The sequence below is a fragment of the Trachymyrmex septentrionalis genome, unplaced genomic scaffold (genome assembly GCF_001594115.1).
Source record: "Trachymyrmex septentrionalis isolate Tsep2-gDNA-1 unplaced genomic scaffold, Tsep1.0 scaffold32, whole genome shotgun sequence".
NCBI lineage: Eukaryota > Metazoa > Arthropoda > Insecta > Hymenoptera > Formicidae > Trachymyrmex > Trachymyrmex septentrionalis.
The window spans coordinates 2,901,528-2,927,210 of record NW_017305485.1 but is presented as its reverse complement, the minus strand read 5'-3'; the positions used below and the strand labels follow the sequence as shown (position 1 = coordinate 2,927,210).

At 33.6% G+C, this 25,683-nt stretch overlaps 2 protein-coding genes across 3 annotated transcripts; both read left to right on the top strand.

Moving 5' to 3' along the window:
* The first annotated feature begins 6 nt into the window (after window positions 1–6).
* Window positions 7–18,446, top strand: LOC108749969 (excitatory amino acid transporter 1). Of its 2 annotated transcripts, none has more exons than XM_018489079.1 (7): window positions 7–894; window positions 10,454–10,851; window positions 13,747–13,935; window positions 14,799–14,982; window positions 15,207–15,635; window positions 16,097–16,231; window positions 16,315–18,446. In XM_018489079.1, the coding sequence occupies exons 1-7, from the start codon at window positions 875–877 to the stop codon at window positions 16,463–16,465; spliced, it is 1,506 nt and encodes a 501-aa protein (XP_018344581.1). In that variant the 5' UTR covers window positions 7–874; the 3' UTR covers window positions 16,466–18,446. The 2 variants fall into 2 exon arrangements, with proteins under 2 accessions (XP_018344581.1, XP_018344582.1); XM_018489080.1 differs by lacking the exon at window positions 7–894 and adding an exon at window positions 10,188–10,276.
* A 2,249-nt stretch (window positions 18,447–20,695) lies between these two features.
* On the top strand, window positions 20,696–23,492 carry LOC108749971 (putative Dol-P-Glc:Glc(2)Man(9)GlcNAc(2)-PP-Dol alpha-1,2-glucosyltransferase). Its single transcript, XM_018489081.1, has 4 exons — window positions 20,696–21,254; window positions 21,361–21,700; window positions 21,767–21,906; window positions 22,755–23,492. The coding sequence occupies exons 1-4, from the start codon at window positions 21,006–21,008 to the stop codon at window positions 23,490–23,492; spliced, it is 1,467 nt and encodes a 488-aa protein (XP_018344583.1). The 5' UTR covers window positions 20,696–21,005.
* Window positions 23,493–25,683: the final 2,191 nt, after the last annotated feature.

Genomic DNA, 25,683 nt, shown 5'->3' with positions numbered 1-25,683 from the left:
AGAGAGAGAGAGAGAGAGAGAGAGAGAGAGAGAGAGAGAGAGAGAGAGACTAGAAGGAGAGGAGTTCGCCCTGTGCGGTACCGGTGGATCATCACAATCGAGTGGACAAATCGCCGACAAACAATAGGGACCTGGCCGGTGGCTTCCGATGGGGTCGTAGTCGTCATATACAGCGCGCGAGTATTCGTGACAGTATATCGCGATGATAGACTAGCCGGTAGCGGCAGGAAGAGATCGTCGTAGGGGGAGATCGCCATAGCTAATCGTATCATCCAAGGTGGCACAGATTGAGAGCCCCATCAGCATACATCCTCTCTTGGCTAACGAGATACCCAGCATCCATCCAGTTCGCGCGCGCCGTTAAGCCGCTCTCGCGTCGACGACGTCGTGCGTCAGCTTCCTGATCGGCCTGAACCGCGACAAAAAAAAAAAAAAATTACCGAGAATTCCGTTTGTCACTTAAGTGGGAGGAAGAGAGTAGGAGAAAGTCAGAGGGGATCAGACTTGGGATTAGCGTTAATCGACGTTGGAGCATTTAATCCTTCATCCCTCCGTCATCCACGCGCGTATCCTCGACCTCTTTTACCTTCGTTCTCCATCGCGTCCCGTCCCTCTCGGCTTAAATCGCACCGCGGGGCTTAAACGTCACCACTTGAACGTGCCATTTTATTCACGAAAAAAAAAAAAACGGCGACGTGAGAGGGAGAAGAGAGACAGGCAAATTTGCTCTTAGTGCCCCTCGACGATCCAGCTCCGGCGATTCTCTTCCCCATCGGGACGTCCGCCGCTTCCGGCTAACTGGAAGTGAACGCTCTATGTAAACGATTGCTGAGCACGGTTCTCATTGAAACACACAGGACGCAGGAAGCGCATCATGGAAGTGGCAAGCGAGCTGTAAGTACGATCTTATTGCGTGAGATATCGCTGGGTTTCTATTCATTCTCAGGCTTTAATAATTATTCATATAATTTGTATATAATTCGATTGATTAATGAATGGCTAAAAGATCTGAATTTGCATTTGTGTGCTAGACATAAGACATCTTAAAGATATCTTAAAGATATTTTTTAAAAAGTCAATCTTGAAAACGTCTAAAAGATCTTGAACTTTTTGCTGTCTGGGCAAATATCCTTCTCAAAGATTTGTTCTACTTATTCCGACGCAATTAGTTGGTCATTTGTTTGGAATGAACTACATTTTATTATGATGAGCCATCATCATCAGCTGCTGATAATCATACCCGACACATGTATTGAATAAACTTTGCCCTTTGCCACTTGGATCTTCTAACTCAATTCTTCTTGGAATTTGGTGTCTAGACTCATAAGAAAAATGTCATGCAATTTTTGATAACGACTATTCTAAGAACCAATTTAAAAGACAGTTCCTTCACATAAACATGTTATTAACTCGAATGTATTTCTTAATATTTAAAATACAATTTTGCAAATTGTTTTGCAAATCCGTTGATTAATTTCTTTTTTTTTTCAGATTTTCTTAAATATTCTTTATAGCTTTTTATTCTAAGAATTGTTATCGTTTTCCATACCCTTGTCACGTGGCAAAACAAAAATTATTCATATTGATTTACATTCGCTGCATGTTCACTTTTTAAGCTTAACTAAAATAAACCATTTTGTTAATAAATTATACATAATGTAGAAGAGGAACAATCTCAATTTTTTTCATGACTACGTGGGTTGCATGTTCTTTTTCCTCTCTGTAATTTTACTTTTTAATTTCCGCGATATTTTTTGCTCACGCGACAATTATGTAATAAAATATGCGTGAGTTACAACGATTTCAATCGCTTTCAAGCTAACTATGAATTAATGTATCGTTTACTTCTGTGGATAGGTTATAACTCTTTATTAGCAGTTTAGTGATTAAATCGTAATGAAGAATTATGATCTAATCATAGCAAAGGCTAATGATATGTACTAATTATATATTAAATAATAATTACAATTTAACTAAAACATGATAAACGTCAAACATTGAAGCCATTAACATTATTGTACCGCATATTTTATCATAATACATCTTAACTTCTAATAATCGTTTAGACATTTACTTTGACAGAAATCTAATGATCTAGTTAATTTAATATTGAAAGATAGTAATGAATTGTTTATTTGGAGAACTAAAAATAACTGTTTTAATGTACTTAAAATAAATAATTAATTACTATCTTTCAATATTAAAACGGTGAGAGATTTCTGTAAGCTGTCATAATAAAAAATATTGCAGCGATTAGAAAATAAACTGGAAAATAAATTGGAAGAGAGACATGTAAGAGACGCGTTTATTACACCGTGAGTTTCCCCGATATGACATAATATATCAACAGTTCGATTTGCATATGTAAAGTCTGAGTCAGGAAATTAAGATGCAATACTTTAATTTAATCATGACGACTTTATCGCGATTCGCCATTAAAAATCGCAAGTCGCATTTCTATGGCGGATACTCGCGCCGTGAATGGAAGTCACCTGCGTGTATGTATATATATATATATATATATATATATATATATATATATATATATGTGTGCAGTTGATCCATTATACGCCACATCATCGCATTCAGCAACAACGAGATTCATTGGCACAGAATTCCATAATAGCAACAGCGGGTGCTCGACGGTTGCTCATTAAATCATTGTTAGGCCCGTTCTTTGTGATAAGGAACAGAGGGAGAAGACGATGGTATGCGACCGTGCGCACAGCGCGTAAGAAATCATGGTCAATTGTAATGAAAATTGCAGAGATGCAGCTTCTTCGTTGGTGCTAGCTGTGTGTTGACGAGCTTCTTGTCTCGAATGGACGCATTCGCGATTTTTTTAAACAACACTGACTATAATTAGCAGCAAAAAAATTTGATTTATAATACTTTTATTTAAGGTACGTGCCATAAAGAATCATAAAAAATTCTGTTATGTGAATTTCCAAGTAGAATATAAGTCAGTGAGATCAAAATGACATCAAAATGGCTCCAAAATAACTACTAAGGATCATTGTTCAATTAGTAAATGGTTCATTTTCATGTCAGTTTGACATGACTGCTTGAATTAAAAAAGTCCAATGACGGAGACTTCTCGATTATAAAAATATACAAGAGCAGAAGATTATCATTCTAAACATAGTTTTATAAAGAAGCACTCTCTAAAAAAATTTACTAAATCTCAATACATATTTTTTTGAAATAAACATTACTTACAAATAAATATTTACTCAATAAAAAAAAAGTTAAAAATGAAATTAATGATTTTTGTACATTAAATAAATATATGTTTACATTTAGTAAACATTTACTTAGAATTATTCAAACAAATATTTATTAAAATTTAGTTTTTTTTTTTTTTAGAATATTTGATTAACAAAATTTACGTTGTTGATTTATAATTAAATAAAAAATACAAACTTGAGACATATCCGGTGGAAATACACCAATGAAATATACTTATCATCGCGAATGCGAAGCTGTGCGATAGAGAGGTTGTACGCGTTTATCCTTATTGCTGATAAGGAAATGCATGCTTCGCCTCTATCGCACTAAATTATAACTGCAAGTTTATATCGTATCTCGTGCGATCGCCGCTGTCGTGATAGAATTTGATTTAGCAAACTAGGCGTGCGTCGTTTTCGCTTATTTTTACATTGCGTGAGCAATTTTACGCAGAATTATCATTGCTTTAGTGAGCTTTGCATTCGTATCGTTATTAAAGTAACGAGCCTTGGTATAAAATTCTCAATAATTAGCGAGATTAACGAGAAAAAAGTTCTTTCCTTCTATGATCCCACTGTCGCTTTCCATCGAAGCCTTGTATCTTCCAATCATGCGTAAAGATGTCAGGTACAATGTACACGCATAATACGTGCAAACAAAACCGGTTAGCTCGCGTGCTAATTATTCAAATACAGAAGGTTAAAGACAGAAGAGTCAAAAGATGCGTTTTTATAAAGGTTTTTATCTGTTGACTTTATAACATCTAAAATCAGACGCTATTCTGACACGCAAGCTTTTTGCACGACAGTTACGGCGTAACTCGAAATAATCTTACCGAGATGTCAAAATTCGAGGCAAATATTTGCAAAGCAACAAATTCTATCTTTGTACATATCTTTTTCCCAGTCCCTATGTATCTTTTTCTCTAAATGAAATATTAAGCATCAAGAGAGATTACGAGTGGTATAAAGAATCCTTTTAGGCTCACGTCCAACGTAGGATTTTCAAAATAAATGAGAGAGAGAGAGAGAGAGAGAGAGAGAGAGAGAGAGAAAAGAAGAGAGATTTATCTGTATCGTAAATCTTGCATCAGTGAACAATTTCTTACGTAAGTGTATTCAACAAGTTGTTTGCCGAAGATAATTTTGGAACTTTTTACCCGAGCCAACGATGTGGCATTGAGTATTTAGCACGATACCACGTGCTATTCTACGACAGTTCAAATCCAATTAATATTTACCTTATTGATTTATTTATCCGTTCATTGCTCCGCTTTATATTCGGGACAAATAAAAACGAGAGCGTGAGAGCTGCGGCGTAATGGGTCTATTATTCCCAATTCTAACTATACGCTTAATTCTCTCTTTCACGCTGATCTCTTCTAACAAATTGCGGCTACTTATTATTCCCACTTTTAACCACGCCTAATCCTTTCGCGCTAATTCATTTTAATCGGTTGCGGTCACTTTAACAGTAGTAATGCGTAGTCTTCGCAAATATTCTTGGCTCTGCCAAGCCGATCGCGGATTTTAAGTCTTCCTCGAAATATGGTATGGTATCATTTGGTGTTTAAGAGCCGTAAAAATTTTTATTTCCGTCACTCGTTAAATTAAAAAGGTTCCAATTGCACACGTTATTCGAGACGAGCACTGCAAGGTGATACCCTTTAACCCGGTACTCAGTGCAATTTGTGAGCGGCCCGTCGATTAACTGTAATATAAAACTGCGCGAAAAAAAAAAAGGACAATGCAAAAGTATACATATTATAGAATCGCCGGAAACGGACGGCACGGGCTTTATCGTTATTGTCTGGTATTAATTCTCATGGACGATATTTTCCCATCTGTCCGCGGGTCCGGATTGTTTTCAACGATCACGTGAGACCAATCGTGTCACCCGGCATCTGCGAATGACGTTATGCATCCAAGTGTCGCGCTATTGACGGATTAACTGGGACAATTAATACGTCGCCGTCGTTCGTTTACCTCGAACTTCTCATACATTGCAGAACTTAATTATACTCTCATTGTGATGAATATCACTTTGCGAAATCTGACGGAAAAATCCCGATCCAGTTGCGTTTCAAGTATATTTATAAAATTCTGGATAAGATAAAAATACCGGTCAGCCCGTTTGTAAGGACGCAAAAGTAGGCCAAGATCTTCCTTCCCTCTTCCCCGTGCAGACATATTCGTATCGGCGCGGGTTCGCGCCGGAACTTCGCTATGAGAGACGGAAATAATGGAAACATCCACGAAACGATCCATGACGAACACCCACGTCGCGTGCACACTATCGTGTTCTCCGTCGTTAGTTATTCATTCGTTCAGCCGAAGGTTTCGTTAGTTTGGTGTTTTATTGTGGCACCGCTCCTTTCCCTCGTGTTGTTAACTGTAAATTATTATCGTGTTTTTTTTTTAAACGTTATTTTTCTGACGTAATTAATCGCGTGGGATGTTTGTGACATGTTATATCTCAATTTTCATTGTCTTCTTTCAATTACTTGCAATTAAAATTGCAGTAAATAAAAATTGATAACATTTAATATATCTTTTAGATGGAGATAAATGCAAAAATTGTTTTCAATTATGAATCAATTTTGCACTAAATATATGATATTGTGTATAAATATATAATAATAATAAACAAAAGATCACTTTAAAGCAAACAACAATCGTGATCACAAATTAAAATTAATTTATTCTTTGGAAATTTGAAAATCATGCATAACTAAAATAGGTATTAGTTTTTCACGACAATACATTTTGCAGGGTTAAATATATAATATTAAATACATAATATTAAATATATAATATTGAAATATATATTTAAATATATAAATATTAATATATGATATTAAATATATAATATTTAAATATATATTTAAATATATAATATTAATATATGATTGCTACACAATCATATATTTAATGAATCTATAAAGCTGAAGTGTCCTGGACACTCTACACTAGTAATGAAAGGGTAATGAGCTATGAAGAGATGATTTCGATCGCGAATCGCGAGGAACTTACACAATTGAAAAGCATAGGTAATAGCAACAGAGAATAAGAAATTTCAACCTATGAAAAACCGTCATTCTATTATATCTTACGATTGCCGATTGACGGTTCTACTTTAGCCAATTACGATGCAACGAGTACGGACAAACTGCATCGTGATTGGCTAAAATAGAACCGACAATTGGAAATCGCAACCAGTAGTGTGATTACATTTTCTACTGTGATTGATCGATTCGCTTACTTGTTTACGTCTTACTGCTTTACTATTTTCTATGTATTTCTGGCTTTACAGCCACGTGGATCTACATATAACACTCACGAGTCGTACACGCGGAAGGTCTTCGATTCGGGATACTCGGAAGAACTTGGCAGAGAGAACTAATCGCCGAATATACAACATTAGTTTACACAGCTCCGAATACTGCTCTTGTTAAATTACAGTAATCTGATACTCGATCGTTCCACATCAACAAAATTGTTGAAATCAAAATTTAAGAGGATCCTAAAGCTGTCTATATTACCGACTAAATCATAATTTTTGTATAACAATTATTTTTCTCCTCTTTTATAGATTCGAAAATTCTTTTCCGAGATTAAAGTATACGTATTAATATTAATACAGGGCTGGCAACGCCCTATGTATTTGTAACGTTGTAACGGCCGTTACTTTTTAATCGTTATCTTTGTTATATTCGGGTTGAAAAAATCATTCTTTACTGAAAATAATTCCTAATTTGTACTTCCTACTTTTTACTCGTTACTTATTACTTATTACTTATTTTAGTAAGAAACGCGTATTGGTGACAAGTTATTTTTTAAAATGGCTTTTCCAATCTTAGTACAACTTTTAGTTAGCGTTATTGTTATTAAAAATTACAATGTCATTATCAAATTGTTTATTATAAAAAGTAACGGCAAAGTAACGGAAAAGTAACGTCTACCAATCTTCCATTAATACGTGAGATGGAGTTTATGCCAAGAACGAAATTCAGTTTCGAAATTTTTTGTCGGCATAAACTCCACCTCACAAACATGTATTAATGCGTATTTTTAATCCCGGAAAAGAATTTTCAAATATGTAAAAGAGGAGAAAAATAATTGTTTTACAAAAATTATGATTTAGTCGCTAATATAGACAGCTTTAGGATCCTCTTAAATCTTGATTTCGACAATGAAAAAGGATTTTCGAATCTGTAAAAGAGGAAAAAAGTAATTGTTATACAAAAATTACGATTTAATTGGTAATGCAATACCGGCTTTAGAGTCCTCTTAAATCTGGAGCACAGATCGTTGCGTAACGCTTAAAGTATAAGAATATCAACCAATCAAAAACTTTTTTCATGGAAAGGAAGGAAATAAAAAACTTTAATTGGTCCATTTTCTTGTTATGCGTTATGCAAGACTTTGGCGCTCCCGCCCTTATCGATGTTTTATTAACATTGATGACATCATTAGCAGAGGATCATTAGCATTAGGACGTAACAGCGTTCTTCCACAATAACGTAGATACGTACGAGCTGCGTCCTTGATCGATGACGCAACCGCGAATTAAAAATTCTGCTGGCGAATGTATCTCTGACCAGTTTTCTCAGCGGCACGTGCGAGGTATTCGTCACCGAGGGTCGGTGACATTTTACGATAATATTTTTGTATAAGTAAACTAAGGCAGATTGACAAATTTACATATTCGTTCTAATAATTTCTTCTAGCCTACGCAAATAAACTTACACTTGTGCCTTTTGTTGCCCTTTATGCCGTCATACGCATAATCGTATGGAATAAATTTTGTATTGAAACCGCACCGTAAAAACTGCTGGACACTTGAGTTATTATTACTAAAGTCGTGAGTTATTTCAAAAGTGATTGCATAGAGACGTATGTATTTATTTCTGCCACATGGAAACACTTGATGAATACTACGAAATGTGGCTTATCTATAAATAATCAGCGATTTCGCATTTCAATTTATCACGCCATCATCAGAACGCCTCGTTCTTCGAAAATATTGTATGAAATTTAATAGAAATTAGCAATTTAAAGTTTTGACTTTTAATAAAAAAAAAAAAAAAAAGAGAGAGAGAAAGAGAGAAAGCGTCATCGTATGCACTTTAATGCGACAAATTAATTTGCTACATATAATTTGTAAAGTCACATTGTAAATCCATGTATACTATGCAAAGCTACGCCTGTGTTATATTAGAATAAACTAAGCCTTTGCGTGATCCGCTATTAATTCCATAAAAGCTTTGCACCAGTAAAAGCACGTAATAAAGTATAATAATAATAAAAATACATTTCTTAGAACAAGTACATAGCGTTATCCAGTAGGAAACATATCATTGTAATATAAAGAGGAGAAATAAAAAGAGATTCCACGATGACACAATCCGCAGTATAATTTCTCGTCTCTTACCAGCTGCATACGAATATAGCTCGTGGATACTGTCAATACTTTCGTGTATTTTCTCGTATATTTACGAGATACTGTATCGTGATAAAGGCGATTCGCCTCGACGGACTTCGAAGGATTTTCTGCTGTCCAAAATCATTATCAATTAATTCTAATCGATCATAATCGTATTACTTTTCCAATTTCAAATCGAGAATATCTTGCATTTTTTTCCTACACACAGAGAAAAAGATTTGTTTGGACCCGAGAGTTCTATTTACATTAATTTGTTTCATTGAAACAAATTTAATTTTAAATGAAACATTTTGTTTAATCAAAAAAATTGAATTTGAATGCAAATAATTACATTGTTAATTTAAACATCCATTTGGTTGGATTATTCCAATGCAGGAATTTGTTTAATTTAAAGAACTTTTCTGTTTTTGCATGATGCGCAGATTTTTTTATGCAGTTAGCTCTTTGATACATTTCCTTGTGAATTCTGCTGAAATTGCGTTTGGTATGCTTCAGAGAATTGGAGGATTGGAACATTGTCAGTTTGAAATAGTTGATGATTTAGTTTCTAGTTGACTGCAGAAGAGACTTGTGATCTCTGAAAAGTGCCAGATGTAATAAATCTGGATTTAAAAAAAATTGTGTTACGGTAACGTCGTATGAAGTGCGGTTGCCAACAATCGAGAAACGTGCAAACTGAGCGTTAATCTCAGATCCATATACTATAACGAAGTGTTAATTATTGGAGTAAACAGTACGATTGTTCTGAAAGAAGTGCAATGAAAATATTTCGAATGTCACTCGCGATATTTAGCGATACATATTATTTGACATATTAATTTTCTAAAATAAATTCTAATAATTATTTTATAAATCGTTTATATGTATATTCTTGATGCGAATATTATGAACGCTGATGGAACAGGGTAAGCAAAATTTATTTATAATTTTAAGCGAGGCGCGGAAATATAAAGTTTTATGAGACAGCTTGCAATAAAATCGCGATAAGAATAAGTAAATTTCGCAAAAACTAAAATTTGAATTTTTAAAGCCTATATTACTTTTTATTCATTATTTTGTACTTTGATTTTTGCAACTTGAGATAATCCCGATAAAAACCAAGATTATATGGCAATAAAAGACTTATCAATTTATCTTCCGTTGATTATAAGTAAAATTTATCAATAAAAATCTTGTATTTTTAAAACTGATGATAAGACTGATATTAATTGGATTATCTGTGTGTGAATATTTCGTAAGTAATTAAAAATTTCCGGAAGATTATTATACCTACTGTTAGTGTAATTCGGAAGAAATATGGTCTATAAAATAAATGAAAAATTGACACGTTTATCTCATAGTTACATTGCCTGTTGACATATATATATATATATAGATGTATATTACGAGGAATTTACGTCATTGTTTTATAATTTCCAAGATTTAGAAAAAACGTAAAAGAGTCACGTCCACTGCGGAAGATCTCAGAGCATAAATCTCGGAGCATCTGTTACTGCTTGTTACAGTGATCGTCTCGAAGTCGACACGTTTACATATCGACTGTGCATGCGGAGTATGTGCTCGAAACTCAGAATTAGCAAGCGTAACAGAAATAATTTGTGCCGTAGGTTTAAAAAGTATTAAATCTCATATTTCCCAAAACCGACTCGTTATCGATGACTTATTTGAAATAATGAGACTACGACGCAATATTCTCATGAACATTTATAATGGAAATTACTAAATAAAAGGAGAAAGAGTTTTATAAAGAAGAGAAGAAAATGTTATCAATTGGTTCCAGGTCGCCGCTATCGGGGACGGAGAATCAGGGCAAGATCAAGGAGAGGAGTTCGTACTATCCCCAAGAACCCAGCAAGAGGCCGCAGACTGCGGGGCAGAAGATGCGAGCTTGTCTGGGCCATAACGCGCTAACTATATTGACAGTTAGCGGCGTTGTCGGTGGAGTGATACTCGGCATCATCTTGCGAAGTACACGTGAGAAATGGACGCCTCGCGAGATCATGTACATCAATTATTTCGGCGACCTATTCCTCCGGATGCTCAAGAGCTTGATCCTGCCGTTAATCATCTCGAGTCTGATATCTGCCATTGGCTCTCTCGATCTATCGCTCAGTGGCAAGATCGGTGTACGTGCGATTGGTTATTACATGGTCACGACGATCTTGGCAGTTATTTTAGGTCAGTGAAAGCCCAATTTAGCTCGTTGCGCTACAATCAGTACAATTATTCATTAACCGCGGCATGTCGAGATTACTTTAATACGAATAAGAGTAGAGTGATAAGTCAAAAAATGTGTATCCAAAGTACTAATTGTACAGAAAACGGGATCCCGCAAAGAAAGAACAGTTTTGCTAAAGTATCTAAAAGTTTAGCTAGATATATACAGATTTGCAAATAATTTTGTTAGATCATAAAAATAATTTTGTAGAATGCTTAACCCAGCGTCATTGTGGTGCTAAAATGTTACACAGACGTTGAGGTGAATCATGATAACCCGAATATTTTTTTGGTTTATTCTCGCAATGTCAACAATGGTTTTAAAAAGTCTTAGCTCCAGCTACAGGGCGATTAGTTAAAAATCTACAAAGTATGTAAGAAAATACAGATGTTTAAAAATGTTTCGGATCATTATGAACTCAGCTACGAATGACGCCGAGTTAAGCATTGATGATAATACTGCAAAAAATTCCGACATTTTACCAACCAGTTTGAGTGCCGTATGTAATTATTTTGATGTCTAAACAAAATTATTTTCAGCTCTATATCTGGTTACATTTTTAGATACTTCAGTAAAATCATTTTTTCTGTGCGGTAAAATGTATTAGTTTTTTTTACGTATAATGTAACTTGATAATGTGAATAAGATGTCACAGATACAAAGTTCAATAGTAGATAGTTTTCAACTGATGTATTAAAGATGTAAAACTTGTATTCATTGAGATTCATCTATGATACTACGTACTACAGTCATAAACTATCCATTATTAAATCTTGCACTTATCTATAACATCTTTGTTCAGCAATTATAAGCTGTATTTATCACCAGTATTCATAGTCAGTTTTTATATTTAAGAACAAAAAATTCAAAAAAATAAGGGCGAATAAGAAAGCGCGATAATTAATACGCAATCTTAAATCTTTATTCCAGAAAATAGAATTTTTATTCCAAAAAATAGTACGTTTCAGTTCACTTTGAAACCTCAGCAATACAATTACAAAATATCAATTCCTTCATGTCCAAGAAAAATCATCAGATTAACAGATTTGATGTTGTAATTTATTCGAAACATTAAAACAATTATCTTATAAATATTTCGAAACCATTCTATCCAGCAAGTTATAAATTAATATTAAAAAACTGATGACTCAAGACATAGAAGGAATTTGTCTCGACATTGAATCAAAACCAATTAAAATTTATTTATTATACTAAAGAATATCAAATTAAAAAGAAAAAGAAAAAAGAACAATGTCAATATATATATAAACAATAATTTGTATAAACCGACAAAATGTAACTATTTAATGTCTTTTAATAATTATATATATATATATATAAGTTTGATGTACACCATCTGTATCTGAGCGTAAATTACAGGGTTGGTAAAGACTAATTTTTTTTTTTTTAAGAATAAAACGTATTGTTTTTTCTTAAATATGTTTTTAATGCTTTAAATATGCTTTAAACAGTATTATAAAAAAAAACATATTTAAAACATATTAAAAACATTAAACATATTTTAATCTATTTGAAACACGTTTAGAACATGTTTTTTTACCAACCCTGGGTAAATTGAGACTATTTCGTTGTATAAGTATATGAACACACTCAGATATTAAACGTTTATTAAGAAAACGTTCTTCATCTAATATCGCGACATTCTTCCAATCGAAGTCATGTTCAAATTCAATGTTTTATATTTAAGACCAGATTTATAGTCGGTATTTATATTTAAGCTATATTATGACCAGTAGTTAGTACTTTATTAAAAAATTTTTTATATTTAAGCTTTGCATAATCATAAGATATCATAAATCAATCATAGAGTTGTATTAGTATTTTTTCAAGCAGATCAACAAGTCACGATAACGTCAAAATGACATTAAAATGAATCGGAAATTATTGAAAAATGACTTTTAATTATTTTGGAATCATTTTGACATCATTTTGATATTCAACATCGTAATGACTTATTGTTCTGCTTGTGCGCAGACATCACTTAAGACGATTTTAAAATAAGAAGACTGTAAATACCGACTTAAATGTGAAAAATAATTTATTCCACCGTGACCCAATTTTTCATATAATCAATGCGGAGTCCTTTATTTATTAATTAATATTGTACTTTAATATAATTGCATATCTAATCGCACAGCTGGACGTATTTAGCGTTTTAAATAACGTATCATAAGGTTAAACGATTGCTCGCATCAACGGCGCAAATCGCGATTAAAGAAGCGCGGCATTTCGGTCATCGCGACAGCGCGGACAATGATATATTTCTCAGAAACGATGAATGTAATGCGACAAGTGACAGATGCACAATAGTATCCGTTGCATTTACATATATCTGGTCGCGGAGGCAATGCGTCTGATAGCTCTGAATTCTCATGACTCACCTCGGTTAATTAACGCGACCAAATAGAGAATGAAGCGCGAACGACACATCAGACAATACAAATTAGCGACAGATTACTCGGAGGCATTATCACAGAAAGTTCGCGCTATTTGACCGCTATTTTTCTAGCAACGAACAAATATGACGTTATATTGCGTTAGAACGGAGATTAGACCGGTTATAACTCGAAATTTTGCTTACGTATCGCATACTCTTTTTTTTTTCTCTCTAGAAATCTTGTTCTTTTTTTTTGCAACATTATCGCTCCAACTGAACTTGTATTTCTTGTGATTATGTCATCGTACTTATCTCGTCTCGTTTTTATTGCGATCGACATAACGTACTTCTCAACTCCCGTTTGCTTTCGTGATTACTTAAGCAAATAGAAAAAAACAATTCGCAATGTCTAATTGCTGATAGCGAGTAACGGTTGCCTATTAAACTTTGACCCTAGGTATAATTCTGGTTGTAACGATCCAACCTGGCGTCGGTAGTTCCGCCTCGGAGATCAAAAGGCCAGAGCAAAATATTTCTACCGTCGACACGTTAATGGACTTAGTCAGAAATATGTTTCCGCCAAATCTTGTGGAGGCCTGTATCGCCCAAAGTCGAACCGAGCCTAAGCCACCTGAAAATGGCAGTGGTAATAATTTTTTTTAGTTAAAAAATGTTTTTTCTAATTCTTAATTACTCGTATATAACACCCACCTTATAAATTTATTAAATGACTTTCTAAAACTTTTAGAATTAATCTCACTCTTAAAAATTGAAAATTGCGCTACTCTTTTTTTTTTCAGAAGTTCCACTCCAAAGAATTTAGGGAGTATGAATGCCGTTTATACATGGAAAGAACGATTTTTAAACTGTCTAAAAATTTAGGTCGATACAGATCTAAAAATAAATTTCGTCATACTGTCAAAACAATTATGAAAGAAATTCAAACATGATGAACAATCCAGCAAAAAATGTTGACATTGTAACAATTAATTTGAAAGTCTTACATAATTATTTTGATAATCCAACAAATTTAATTTCAGATCAGTATCTACCTAAATTTTTTTTAGTAAAATCGATCTTTGTGTACACATATTATATTTAGCATATATTGTTTCAATTTTTAAAAAAAGTTTTTTATATGTATATATTTTTATCTAAAGGATGTATAGAACTTTATATATATCAACCTTTATTTAATTGTAATCATTAAAGAGATCAAAGAAAATTGAGACATAATTTTAGAGTATCAGAAACTTTTCAATATATTTTCATCGAGTTAATAGTTATGTAAAAAAAAAACCATACAAGTAATGTAAGCTCAAGTAGAATAACAAGTCGTGATAATGCCAAAATGACATTAAAATAAGTCGGAAATAATTGAAAAATGACTTTTAACGATTATTTTGAATCATTTTGACATCATTTTGATATCATAGTAACTTGTTCTGCTTGAGGTGTTAGATTACATAGCATCAACTAATTTTAAATTAATATTTTACCTGTTTTTAGTTCCTTCGGAGGAATGGGAACTGGAACAGAAGACAGTTTCTGGTTCAAATATTCTTGGACTCGTTGTGTTTGCGACGGTGATGGGCATCACTCTCGGTAAAATGGGATCGAAGGCGAAGCCATTGTTGAGTTTCTTTGACTCGCTATCTGGCGCTATGATGCAGATTACAAACTGGGTCATATGGTAAGACTGTAATAGCTAAGTAATAGCTAAGTATCCGCTTCTCGAGGCACGTGTATAATTTTCTCAAGGAAAACTCGCAGAACGTCTACCGTTGCGTAACTGTCGATGATCGCGCAATTTTGTCGTATGAGTAACAATTCTATCTTTTGACTCTCGCTTATTCTTTGTCGGATTATAAAGTCTCCGAATTAAAAATCTCAAGAATATTTCTGTGTGTTATGCAGGTTGTCGCCGATCGGCGTGCTCTCTCTGGTCGCTTCAAAGATCACGGAGATGAAATCGCTCGAGGAGGTAGTCGGCCAACTCGGAATGTACTTCCTGACCGTATTGATCGCCCTGATGATACATGGTTTCCTAGTGTTGCCTGGGATATACTTTGTTCTCACAAAGAAAAACCCTTATGCATACATAGCGAATATGGCGGAAGCGCTCGTCACTGCCTTCGGCACGTCTTCGAGCTCGGCGACGCTGCCACTCGCCATCAGTTGTCTCGAAGAAAAAAACGGCATCGATTCCCGTGTCACCAGATTCGTCATGCCAATAGGTGCTACCGTAAATATGGACGGTACCGCTTTGTACGAAGCTGTAGCTGCCATTTTCATCTCTCAAGTGCGTAAGGTTCCTCTTTCCTTTGGACAGCTGGTAGCGGTAAGGTGAGTTTTCCCATTCATTTAATTCTTAGAAATTCATTTCGCAAAGAATGATGTATTTCTACACGAAAAGAATTTTGCCAAAGTATTTAAAATATTTGCTGGATATATACAGATTTAAAAATAATTTTGTTGATCAAAATAATTATTTAGGGAATCCAAACACTATGAGCGATGCTGAAAAAAATTCTATCAATCACCTTGTGCGAGTATTCTACATAATTATTGATATCTTCTAAAATTTTTAGAATGAATTTTCTCACTCATTGAAAATTTAGCTAGTTTTTTTCAAGTCTAGCTCAATTTTTACTCTTTAGAACAAGATTTTCGTACCAAAGAATTTAGTAATTATTATTGATTGAGTCCAACGAAATTATTTTGACGTCTAGCAAAATTTAATTTAAATACTTCAACAAAACATTTATTCCAAGTATCCAATTTATTACATCTAATATTTGTTCTAGTATCACGGCGACCGCTGCCAGTATCGGCGCGGCTGGAATTCCGCAGGCCGGCCTAGTGACCATGGTGATGGTGTTGGACACAGTACGACTTCCGGCCAACGATGTCTTCTTAATTATCGCGGTTGACTGGTTACTGTGAGTTGTGTTCTTCCTTTCATTACACTAAATTTAAAAGAAATATCTGTAACGTTAACACGATGCGCTTGCATAATTTGCAGAGATCGATGTAGAACAACCGTTAATGTTATCGGTGACTCGCTCGGCGCGGGAATCGTTCAGCACCTCAGCAGGAACGAGCTCGCGACATTACCGCACAGCACGCAGCAAACGCAAAACGGAGCCGATTGTCACGCGACCACGTCGATATGAGCTGGGGTATTTATTAATCGTTAAACCGCATCTCCTTAAGAGCTTTACGATCGAAAGATCGATCACCGATGGCAAACATATCGGCACACTTATTGCGCGGCTTATCGTTGAAATATTGCCATATAACTTCTTGGACTTGCGAGAGTCTGAGAATTGAAGAATATATATATATATATATATATATATACAAGAAAATAAATTTAATTTAAGGATTAGGATTAAGAGTATGAATAAATATGGACGACAACATGATATTACTTGTTATAGCCGTGTCATGTCTGAGATTTCTAATTTTTGAGTTTTTATACATAAGTTAACATAAAATTTTGAGGAATACTATACGCCGTTGACGGGTATCTACATTTTTAATCGTACAATATGGCAACGATCGCGAGACGCGATCCTGACAAAGTGTTCTTGCGTACTCAGAGTAAGTGTTCTGTTTTTATCTATTAGCCAAATAATCAGTTTAGTTATTAATTATCCTACACGAACCAGACTACGAGGGGAGCAATCGACACTGTATCATCATATCCTAATGCCATATCTGCGATATAAACGCACGCGGAATGCGAGGAGCGCACAGATATTTTCCTTCAGTTATCGGTATGCAAATACTGTAAAAGAAAAGAGGATTATTTTGGTAGTCACTTACTTGACATCCATTCCGCGACACAAAATATAAATGTACGTAACTATAGGAATGAAAGATTGGTTATTAATGTGTAGCTCGCGGTGCGAGCGATATTCTTTAGATGATTTTCGAATATAAGACATGCTTGAACCTAAATAACTTCTTAACTTTAATCATCGTAGGCCCCATTAAACGAATTTGCTTGTAAAATGTAGAAGTATAGAACATATATATACATTACATATTCTTGTCTTCCATTTTTGCGTTTACCAGAATTACGCTTATATGATATTGTAACGTTACATTTCGTTTCAGCCGCATAATTTGCACAGTCCGATTTTCCTTTGCGAATTATCTCTACGTTTCTTCAGAGAAGATTGCATTTATAATTGCGGAACTCGCAAAAGATTCACGAAAAACAAAATGTATTTTGAGAAATTGATTTTATTATGATTTTACGATAAAGAGTCTCAAAGTGTTTATTGTTATTTTTTTTTGTATGACAATAGAAGCGAGGATTACATGTGTAATTTTTGCTCGCGCATATTATTCCGCGGCGATACATGTTAGAAAATAATTTATATATATACATATATATATATCGAATGAACGTATATATATATATATCGTTATGCAGTTCGTGCCATAGATTATTGCCATCATGTTTCGGGGTAGCTTTTACACCTACTTGATATCCAGTGAATAAAAGCAGACTTAATAAGTTCGATGCCATTAGCAACAATCAATCGTGGGACTTAACCCTTAAGTATGAAGCAACGTTGATCATTTCACAACCCCATGACTCTTCGATTGAGAAAACGGATATGTAATTTTCCACACTTTACATGTTTCTTCACGCGATAGAAAAAAATTCGGTAAATCATAACACAAGTCTGAATAGTCCGAAAATAAAAATCGGAGGGTAATTTGTCTTTGTAGAAATTTAATATTATTACTGGTCAATTAATCACATATTTTGAGTGTATGTATTAAAAATATTATTTACTATAAATAGTACTTTTAATATTTGAAATAAGTGATGAATTTGTTAATACAAGTATTAAATTTCTATATGGATAAAAGTAAGGAGAGAATGATAGAAGCGTAAACAAAGCTTCTAAGAGGCGAAAACTGAGATAACGAAATGTAAAAGGAGATAAGGATCTCTTTCACGTTTTCGTTGTCTCAATTTTCATCTTCTGGAAAATTGAGAAAGAATTTCGTCTTTGTTTACGCTTCTGCCACTCTTTCTATATATTCAACTTACGTTTCAATTTTCATTTTTGTCAAGGAAGAACGTAAGCTTTCGAAAAATATACGTTCAATCGTTGAGCATACCTATCAAATGACGAGCAAAATCCGTACTTAAGGGTTGAAATACCTTTCCTTTTTTTTACAATCTTTTGTCTTTCGGCACAACAAAAATGACCATTGCTAAATCGTGATGTCTTCGCGTGAGATGTAAAAGAATTATATGAAGAAAATAACAAAAAGAAATAATTAATAAACGTATTGCCTTTTATTCACGTAAATCCTTTGCTTTAAGACCCCGTTATTTTTGTATACAAAGACTTTCTAATTTCTGACTTCTGCCACATTTGCATAGATTGAAAAATGTTAAAATTTATAACATACTGACCTGAATCTATTTGTCAGAAAAATTTTATTTATACTAATTAAAAGACACTGACTAATTTCAACAAAAATAATATAATTCAATCATAATAATCAATATAATCAATAAAAATAATATAATCAATCATAATAATCAATAAAATAAAACAAATCAAACAAAACAAAATCTCATCATCTCATATATTTTTTTATAAAATTTGAAAATTCACAAATATAATCCTTTCGTATAAATATTTATAATTTAATTATAGATAGAAACCGATCTGGCTCACGCCGATCTTTCTAAACTCATGTAAGATTCAAAAAGTCGAACAGATTTAAATATTAAACTTCTATATTTAATTTTCTTCTTATTCAATATCAAAGTCGCAATCAATTTTATCAATATGATGTTTCTAAAAATATTACGCTGTTATCCCTAAGGCAATTAATTTTTATATTTAATTTTAAATCTCCCATAAATTATACTAATTAATATTTATTATTTCAAATTAAAGTTCATACAATTTAACAATCCTCCCAACTATAAATATATAAATCTATTTTCAATTAAATTATAATTTCCTTCCTAATAAATTAATATATAAAATTCTATAGAATCTTCTCGTCCCATAATCTCATCTAAAATTTTTTATTTAACTACTAAATTCAATATTTTAACCTAAGACAGCTTAAATTTTATTCTTACATTCATCCTAGTTTACAATTAAAAAATAATTTATGCTTTATATGCTAGAGAGAGTCAATATACTGCAGCTATTTAATTAATATTAAAATCATTGAGCAGTAAATATTTTTTATTATAATCAAAAAACTATGTTTTATTAAATAGTTGATTTAATTTGTCTAATTTCTAAAATCAAAATACCTAATATAACTTCAAATTTTTTATATTTTTCCAATTTTACTTATTTTATCATTATTTTTTATTTTTATTAATTTAAAACAATATTTTCTTACATAATTAAATCTATATAATTATTAAATTATTTTCATTATTTTTTAAATCTTCTATATATTGTATTATTTACCTATTTTAATAAATATTTTACCATAAATAACTTTCTACCCAACTTCTAAAAAAGAATAAATATTGTGCATATTTTAATAAAAATAAAGCACTGTTGTTCAGTACTTTTCTCGAAATAAGTAATTAATAACTTTTTTTCATTAATAAATTGTCCAGTATCAGATTTCTGTATTACAATTACCGTAAAAGATTCGTTTATATATGATATATTAATAATCCTTTAACACATGATAAATTTATACATATATTTAGATTTTTAATGAAAGAATCTTACAACAGAAATCTTGCAAAGCTGCTTTTTTTGCTGAACACGTCCGAATTCGACGTGAAATTCAGTCGCGTTGACCGTTTCGTTTGAACTCGTTTGAACGCGCGCAGCGCGCATGCGCGGCCGCCATGTTTGCTTCACTCGCGTCGCAAAACGTCGCAGTTCGGTCGGTCGGGACGGCGCCGAAAATTGCGTCGCGTTCATTTCACTTTGATCGTATTTTTACGCGTACTGTCCCATACGCGAGTGATATATATCGTGCGTTTAAGTGTGAACACCGTGAACTAGCACGAGTCGGGATGTGCAAGAATCTCGGATTGAACGAGAGTTACAGACGACGGAGCGGCACGATGGGCAGCGGATGGTGAGAGTTAATTCATTCATATTAATCTTTTTATCTATCATATTCGTGTCGTTTATCCGCAATTTTGTGTCCCGATTACGCTCAAGCGGATTATCATTTATTCGTGAACGTAAACTCGTTCTTACTTGCGTGGTGCGATCGAGGCGATTCAATCGCGCGAAAGTAGTTAGAATCGGAACGATTTGAAGTTTACTATACATACGCGCGCGAAATTCTCGCAATGGACGTCGCGGTGTTTTCCCAGGTCTGCCACCTTCCTGTGACGAACTTTCCGAACTATAACCTCAATTCGTCTGAATTCTTCCGAGTTGATTGTAAACATAACCGTACGTTGCGTTGATCGCAATGTGCCGGCTTTCAAAAATAATATCAGACTCTTTCTTTGACTACAGTATATTTTACTGGAATATTAATCCTTCTAATAAATGTAGGATATAATGCCGATATGTTCATCCGCGATTCAATGAAAAAGTCGAGAATGGTGGGATAATTGGTTAGGTTAGCCAAAGTGTGTGTAGTGAAGATGCTTGACGTGGCATTTTTTCAAGCGTGCAGTTTTTGATTTTTACCACAATTTATTGAGTATTTGAGTACGCTTTCAAAACAACCATGAACACAATTTTATCAACGTTGATGAGAGGCGTCTTCTGTATAATTACCAAAACAACCAAGTGTCTCGAAGTTCTCGTTCGTGTACAGCTGGACTATGATCGTTTTACGAAATTCTTGTTTTACACGTTTCTTGCAAGCACTACACTTCTTTTCTGGTATTTGAATGGTATCCAACCGGATTATTACATCGACGAGGCTTTTCACGTGCCTCAGACGTTACGATATTGTGCGTGGAATTTTACGGAGGTAAACATTACAAAGAATTTGTTTTAATACTTTCGAGTGCACAAATTGTATATTTTCTTTAATGCAGTTTTTATGCAGGAATAAGTAAGTCGTAAATTATTTTCAGTGGGATCCTAAAATCACTACGTTACCAGGCTTATACTTTATTACCAGCGCGATATTGTCTCCTTTTAATCTTTGCGGCATTACTTACATGAGAGGTATAAATGTACTTGGGGCTTTCACAAATCTCTATCTTTTTTTTAACATTATAAAGGAGAATTGGAAGTCCCAGACGGATTGGTGGAACAAATGGTCGATTATCGGACTGATGTATAATCTTACTCTTTTCCCACCGTTGTATTTTTGGTCCTTTTTTTATTATACGGACGTTATGTCTGTGAACATGGTGCTTTTAATGTTTTATCTGCACCAATGTAAGCACATGATGATGGTGGCTCTTGCAGGTAATTATTCTGCAGCTGTTTAAGTCATGTGAGAAAATATACAAATAAAAGTAATAAATTACACAGGTTTACTAGCCATACTCATTCGTCAGACGAATATTATTTGGCTCGGTTTCTTTACTATAGAACGCGCATTAGATATATTTGATAGCAGGATGAAGGAGTCTATCTCGCCTGAAAAGCTCAGTACTTCATTGCACTTTTTTGTAAGTAATATTACATATTACCTGTGGAAAGAGAAGGAGTGCTCTTATTAGACTGAAGATTGGGATTGAATTTGATCAATCGAAGCAAAGTTTACTAAATTTACATTGGTTTTCTTTCTTCTGATTGACTAGGATGCTTCCCAGCAACAAAATACAGTCATACACAGTAATACAAGTGTCGACTTGTTAATGAAATATCACTTAGCTTTTTATTTTACTCAGAGAAAAATAAAGAAAAAGATCTTGTACATCTATGTTTGAATATATCCGAATGTAATTTTGAAATATCTTATTGGAGTATATATCACTTTTAGAAAATAATTGATAATGAAATATTAAAATTTGATATTTATAGAGTGATATAAAATGATAACAGTGAAGCATGATTGCGTCAACTTATATCATATTTGTATTATACTTAGAAAATACGGAATCGTATACTGTGTACGTGTCGCTTGTGTACATTATTGAAAAGCATTCTTCTCAATTCTACTCTCAATCTTAGATCGGTATTCATAGTCAAATCATACATTTAAGACTGTCTTAAGTATAGTAGATATCATGAACCAATCAGAGGCCGGTATTCATAATCGATTCTTATATTTCAGGTTGTCTTAAGTACAGTCTTAAGATGTCATAAGCCAATCGGAGGGCCGTATTAGCATCTTAAAACATTACTTAAGACGGTCTTAAAATAAGAACCGACTATGAATACCAGCCAGAGAGTTGCATTAGCATCTTAATACATTACTTCAGACAGTCTTAAAATAAGATCCGATTATGAATACTTAGCTTGATACGAATACTGTAGACAAATTAATCTAATAAACTTCTTAAATCTCTTTTAGTTAATTTGGAGGCAACTAATGTACGAATTGCGCAAAGGTCCGCTGTCCTTCGTCAAGTTTGTTGCGCAGATATGTGGTAGTCTACTTCCTTACTTAACGGTATGCCTCATGTTCGCTGCTTTTGTCGCGTGGAATGGAGGCATAGTGGTCGGCGATCGTAGTGCCCACGTTGCAACGATCCATGTTTGTCAGATATTTTATTTCTCCGCCTTTGTTTCTCTGTTCTCATGGCCGTACGTTATACCTCATTGGCAAACGTGTTTGCGATTCCTTCGTCAGCGTTGGATTTTCGCGAGTAGTGCTGTCGCGTTGATGGCCGCAACGATATGTTCCAATACGCTCGTTCATCCGTACATTTTGGCTGATAATCGGCATTACTCGTTTTACGTGTGGAATCGATATATGAGCCGATACGCGGAATTAAAGTACCTGCTGATACCGATTTACTGCGCGAGCCTGTTCGCCATGTCACGGAACATTGCGCATTTGAGATTTCTCACACAGATTAATTATGTTATTTGCGTGTGCGTGGTGCTGATACCTCAATTACTGGTAGAACCGCGTTATTTTATCCTCCCATACATATTTTACCGGTTAAATATGAAAAGGCCAGAAAGATGGCAGATTCTTTGTGAATCCTTTACGATACACGCTATCAATTTCTTGCATATTACAATTTTCGTCACCAAAGTATTTTATTGGAAGGATCAACCCTATGCCCAGCGAATTTCCTGGTGAAATTTACGACGTTGAATGTACAAAATACAAAAGAATTATATTTTTATGTAAAGTATATCGACACTTGAGCCGTAGAAAGTGTCACATCGAAAAAAACATGAAGAGAGATCTCTCTCAAGAAATAAACGAAAAACGGTCTATTTCGCGTGAAGTCCGGTTTATGTCGAAACGCACAGTTTAATAAGTACAGTTTAATAAGAAAATAAGAAAAATGATTCAAGTCGCATAAAATTAGAAGGGTCTATAACGCAATATTCACTACTCATAAATTACACAAATTTAGTTATGGAACCTAAATAATATATGAATAAATGAATGTGAGAAACAGGATTGAAAATCCAGATGATTCCCATTTTCAGTCATACCACTATAAAATTCATGAGAAGAAAATATATTGCGCTATATAATCTCTTCTTTAATTTTATGCGACTTGAACCGACTTGAACCGTTCTTCTCATTTTCTCGATATAAACCGTATTTCGTATACGTTCCGACATAGATCGATCTTCGCTTTATGCGAAATAGACCGCTTTTCATTCATTTTTTGACAGAAACCTTTCTTCATGATATAACATCCTCTTTCTCGATATAACATCTACGGCTCAAGCGTCGATATTCAATATCTTCTCTCGCCTTTCTATTTCTATAAACAGTAATATCGATGTTTAGAAAGACAAGTTTAAAGGGAAGATATTAAGAGAGATAATTACTTGGAACAATAGTTTATTGTTCGTAACTAAAACTTGTAGCAAAACTGGTAGCTGGTTTTTTATTCAGCAACAGTTTGTTAATTGTAACTTCACGACATATAGGTATATTTATCATCAGCACATATACATTAATCAGTTCATTGATAATTACTCATATGTGAATGAAAAAAAGTCATCATATGTTTTTTGGCCATGTTGGATTGCTATTTTGAAATTTCGATCCTGGATTCATTCAGTGATTCAAAAAAATTCTTGTAGTCGAACTTTCACGTAAAATACGAAATTATTCACTTTCACCAGTTTTGACAAAAAAACATTTCGAGTCCACAGTGAACTGGTTAAATGTATTTGGATCAGCTCTCAGTGAATTTTTTGATGAATTTATGACAAACACTAAATGTACGAAATAAATTCTATTTTCATGTGAAGTGTTCAATGTCTTCCTCAATGTTTCTATTTCTATGAACGATGTCGACTTAGAAAGACAAGACTAAAGGGAAGATATTAAGAGAGATAATTACTTGGAACAATAGTTTATTGTTCGTAACTGAAACTTGTGGCAAAACTGCTAGATGTCTTTGTACAGCAACAGCTTGTCAATTTATAATTTTACGGCACGATATTATCGTCAGCGCACAATATATTATTCAATCGACGACCGAGGACTTTTTATACTTCTATTACATTTCTTCGTTATTTTGTCATATATTATCGTTTCCTTATTGAATATAAATGTTGCGCGTAACGTTCTAGTAAGAGGTACCGAGATGCAATTTGTGAATCTTTTTTACTTATTCTAAATTTCTTTTTTTGTTGATAGTAAGAATTGTGTCTGGAGAAAATCAGGCCTGATACAAAAATATCTTTGTACGTAAATTCCGCAAAAATGAAAAAAAGAATATTATACGCATCAGAACAATTTTAAGTCTATACTCCGAATTTGCAAAAATACTAAACCGGAAAAAATACGAATTAAATCATTCTTATTATAATGGAAAAAAATAGCGAGGGAAATATGTGTGCACTGTAATTTTCTGTTAATTCCATGAAAAAGTATTCCTATCTTCTCCAATTTTTTCAGACCTGGGTTTGATATGAATATATGTATATATAACAAAAGATTAATTATTTTGTTTAGAAATAAAGATTTATATATACAATTTCCGGCTTGCACATATACATTTAGCCTCTGGATTGCCGGAAATTTGAGCATTACTCGCGATGGAGGCGTTTTTATCCGCCTATATCACGTAGAACTGATATTATAAAACAATAAAATTGTATATTACAAACTGTCTAAAATCAACGCGCTAAGTACTTTCTAAGATTTCACAAAATTAGAACTAAGAGAGACGTCTTACTTCCTATACATATTCTGATAAAACAAAAATAAAATCGTTGATCTATCTATTTCTCTTCTCTCTCTCTCTCTCTCTCTCTCTCGCTCGCTCGCTCGCTTTCTCTCTCTCTCTCACTCGCTT